General features: G+C 38.0%; 1 protein-coding gene across 1 annotated transcript; it reads left to right on the top strand.

Annotated features, from left to right (window-relative positions):
* Nucleotides 1-3,624: 3,624 nt before the first annotated feature.
* On the top strand, nucleotides 3,625-4,575 carry LOC102828913 (olfactory receptor 6K3-like). The gene has a single exon (XM_006861749.1). It carries the CDS (start codon nucleotides 3,625-3,627, stop codon nucleotides 4,573-4,575), a length of 951 nt encoding a protein of 316 aa, XP_006861811.1.
* Nucleotides 4,576-4,775: the final 200 nt, after the last annotated feature.

Here is a 4,775-nt window from a genome sequence, read left to right as displayed (position 1 = left end):
CTTCTTTTAGCAATGCGAGTTTTTTTCAATATAAAATCAAAGGGCTACTAAATATGAGGAGTCCTGGTGTGGTGCTGTGGGATAAAGCACTGGACCACAGGACAATTTGAACCACAAGCTTGGTGGTTCAAACTCACCAACTGCTCCTTGGAAACCTTATCCAGGGTCACTATGAATCAGAACCAACTAGATGGCATTGAACAACAACTAAATGTGAATGCTTCAGTAGCCTTGTAATCTGACAAAAGAGTTGAAGTCCACTCTGAAATTCTAAAATGATCATTTATCAAACTTCAAGCAGTTAATAGACTTGTGGGAAATATGTATATGTGTGTTAACAGCATCTGAATCAATTAAACATTAATATTTGTGGAGCAATCACATTTCTATATTTGTGGTGCTTAGGGTTAATGTACTGGACTTCAAAGTCAGTTTGAACTGCAATGTTGGTGGTTCAAGTTCACCAGCCACTCCTCAGAAACCCTATACAAGGTCTCTGTGAGTTGGAACCAACTTGACGGCACTTAAAAACAACAACAGCAATAATCTTATTTATAAAGATCTGAAGGGTTAGCATGTATAAGAACATGTACTAATTCTGTGTGGTCACTTAATTTTCTAGAAAGTATCAAAGTAACATTTGGCAGAGTCAATATAAGGAGTCCTGGTGTGGCACTGTAGGATAAGCACTAGACTGCAAGGCCTGTTTGAACCATAAGTCAGTGGTTCAAACTTACCAGTCACGCCTCAGAAATCCTACATTGTGTCACTATTAGATGGACCCAACTCAATGGCACTTAACAACAACAACCAGTGAATATAAAGTTTACTAGGGACCAGTCACTGGAGAAGGATATCATGTTTGGTAAGGTGGAGGGTCAGAGAAAAAGGGGAAGACCACCAACGACATGGATTGGCCAAGTGGCAACATCAGTGGACTCAAGCATCGCAACAGTAGTAAGGTTGGCCCAGGATCGGGCAGTGTTTCATTCTGCTGTGCATAAGGTCGCTATGGGTTGATACCGACTCGATGGCACCTAACAACAACAACAACATATACTCTGTAATGAGAACACTTAAAAGTACCCAAATACACATTTTTCAATGATTCCATCTATGTTTCAAATTTGTTGATGTTATTGTTAAGTGCCGTCAAGTCAGTTCCAATTCACAGCGACCCTGTATAGGATTTCCAAGTAGTGGCTGTGGTTCAAACCAATCTTACAGTCCAGTGTTTTATCTTATGGCATCATGCTTAACTTTAAGTTGGAATTTTAAATAACACCCTTAAATCAAGCTCCATGGAGTTATACATTAATTGTGATTATGAATAATTTTTAAATTATATTGTTGTTGCTGTTAATTGCTGTTGAGTCAGTTTCCACTCATAGCGACCCTGTATAGGGTTTCCGAGGTGAGACTGGTGAGTTTGAACCACCGACCATGTTCAAACTGACCTTGCAGTCCTGTGTTTTATCCTAATGCTGTTGTTGTTCCTGCTTAGTGCTGTGGAGTGGGTTCTGATTCATAGCAACCTTGTATAGGGTTTCCTAGGACTGGCTGGTCAGCTTGAAGGCCAACAGTGAGGTTCAGACCCAGCTTGCTGTCTAGCGCGTTAACCCACAATGCCACATCAGTACCCCTTACCTTAATATTAGCTCAGGGTAAATATTTCACTTGTTGTTGTTGTTGTTATGTGCCGTGGAGTCAGTTCTGACTCATAGCGACCCTGTACAGGGTTTCCGAGGCTGTAAATCTTTACGGGAGCAGAAAGCCTCATCTTTCTCCCGTGGAACAGCTGGTAGTTTTGAACTGCTGACCTTGTGGTTCACAGCCAGATTCGTAACCACTACGCTATCAGAGCTCCTTACTATCTTACAAAAAGTTATTGGCATACAAAATCGCGTGTTCTAGCTTTTAGTGCTATTATCATTTGTGACCTTTATTACCAGGTGCTTGCAGTTCATCGATTTTTAAAAAAAGTAAATGTTTTAGGTCAACTGAATGAAGATCAACTGAATGAAGGGCTCATTTATAAATGAGTCTGTATTAGCCTCAAAAAGAATTTCTTTCTCAAGCTTTATTCCTGTTTTAAAGATTTCTCCTGGATGAATTCCCTATGTCTCTGTTAGGCCAGTTTTTGTTGCTGATGATGTGTGTTTTTGTATGGCCTGGGGCTAACCCCTTGGGGGTAGGTGAGAAATTTCTTCACAATGCTTTTAGAGATAGAATCTTCATACTTTTCTGCTGTTTCAAGGTACATACTAATAACTACCTAAATTATGATTGAATACTAAATTGTGATTGAATACTGGATTTTAAATTTCATTGTTCACTCCCTGATCTTTTCCAGAATATAATCAATATAAATAAAAAGAAGTCTACTTATCAATAATTTCTGCTTTTTTTTCAATGTATCATATATATGGACTTTAGAAGAAATAATCCATAGTTTATCTGCTGGGTCTTCTTGGGACTTTCAAAGTCTTCTGTTGCTGAAATTTTCCCAGGTTGCTTGTTTTAGACATAACCAATTTCTGTTATTTTAATTGTTTTGCTACTGGAAACAGATATTTTTGTTTGTTTGCATTGTTTTGTGTTTTTAAATCAAGGCTTTGTTTTTATACTAAGGAGACTTGGTGGCACAGTGAGTTGAATGTTGGTCTGTTAACTGCAAGGTTTACCAGCAGCTCTGTAGAAGAAGATGAGGGCTGTCTGCTACTGTAAAGATTTGTTGTTAAGTGCTGTCAACTTGGTTCCAACTCATAGCAACCCTGCATAGGATTTCCAAGGAGTGACTGGTGGGTTTTAACTGATAACCTTTTGGTTATGTTACAGTGCTATACTAGGACTACTGTAAAGTTATACATTCTCAGAAACTGTAGGGAATGGTTGTGTTCTGTTCTAATACATCACTGAATCAGAGACCACTCAAGCAATGGCTTGGTGACCTTGATATTTCTGCCTAAGAACACTTCCCACTTTTCTAACTACATTCAATGTAGGTTTGTGCTCTGATTAAAAAGCAAAAATTTTAAAACTGGGAATATTCAGAAAAATGCAGAAGGCAACCTTGTAATACTTACTGATGTTGAGGAAGAGAACTAAAATTTTGTATTGTTTTATCTATAGCCAAATCTTTTAGAGAATTCACCTGATGATTCAAAACAATTGTGGAAATGTTTATAAAATGTTTATAATCTAGTTTATTTTCCTTAATGTAGCTTATAAATATGGTATGACTAATATACATTTTTAAGTTTTTATTGAATTGTGTGATAGTTTACATGGGAGAACATTAGCTTTACATTCATCCTATCATATTTCATTTCATTGCAATGATACTAATATTTTATTTACTTATTGTTTTTCTCTTTCATTAGAATATTAGCTTCATATAAGAAGAGACCTGTTTCTTCACTGCTGAATTCAATAAGCCCACAACTGGGAACTTAATAAGCACTAAATGAATATCTGTTTAATGAGTCAATAAATAGAGTTAAATTATCTGCCTAAAGCATATTCTTCACTTGACTCCAAAATGAGCCAATGAAAGTGACTCTTTATACGCCATCTAAGAGGTGATTGGCCTTTCTATCCTTAATAGTTAAGACTGCTGAGACTATGGTGAAAAGCAATCAAAGTACTCCAGTGACAGAGTTTCTCTTCTCTGGATTCCCTCAGTGTAAAAATGGTAGCCTCCTCTTCTTCATTCCTTTGTTTTTCATCTACATATTCATTGTCATTGGGAATCTCATTGTATTTTTCGCAGTCAGGATGGATACTCGTCTCCACAATCCCATGTACAATTTTATCAGCATTTTCTCATTTCTAGAGATCTGGTACACCACAGCTACCATTCCCAAGATGCTCTCCAATCTCATCAGTGAGCAGAAGACTATCTCCATGATTGGCTGTCTCTTGCAGATGTACTTTTTCCATTCACTTGGAAATTCAGAAGGAATTTTGTTAACTACCATGGCTATCGATAGGTATGTTGCTATCTGTAATCCTCTTCGCTACCCGACCATCATGACACCCCGGTTATGTGCTCAGCTCTCTGCAGTCTCCTGTATCTTTGGTTTTATTGTGTTGCTCCCAGAAATTGTATGGATTTCCACACTGCCCTTTTGTGGCCCCAACCAAATTCACCAGATCTTCTGTGACTTTGAACCTGTGCTGCGCTTGGCCTGTACAAACACTTCCATGATTCTGATTGAGGATGTGATCCACGCTATTGCCATCATTTTCTCAGTCCTAATCATTGCTCTTTCTTACATCAGAATCATCACTGTGATCCTGAGGATTCCCTCTGCGGAGGGCCGTCAGAAGGCCTTTTCCACTTGTGCAGCCCATCTTGGTGTCTTCCTGATGTTCTATGGTAGTGTGTCACTCATGTACCTTCGATTCTCTGCCACTTTCCCACCAGTTTTGGACACAGCCATTGCACTGATGTTTGCAGTTCTTGCTCCCTTTTTTAACCCTATCATTTATAGCTTGAGAAACAAGGACATGAAGATTGCAATTAAGAAGCTTCTCTGTCCTCAGAAGGTGTTTAATACATCTATAAGTTAGTGCCAGCTCACAAATACACACTACTCTGACATAATGAAGCATTAAATTCACACATAATTCATTCACTGTCACATTGATATTTTGTGTATGTTATTCTATACCTCGCAGTGTCTAAGAGTACATCTTTATTTTGTTTATACATGTTCAATTAAGTTAGCATGAATTATCTGTCTAGAGGTACATAGATAGATGTAGTTCAT

The sequence above is a fragment of the Chrysochloris asiatica genome, unplaced genomic scaffold (assembly GCF_000296735.1).
Source record: "Chrysochloris asiatica unplaced genomic scaffold, ChrAsi1.0 scaffold00042, whole genome shotgun sequence".
In the NCBI taxonomy this organism is placed as follows: Eukaryota; Metazoa; Chordata; class Mammalia; order Afrosoricida; family Chrysochloridae; genus Chrysochloris; species Chrysochloris asiatica.
This window is presented reverse-complemented; position numbering and strand designations above follow the sequence as displayed.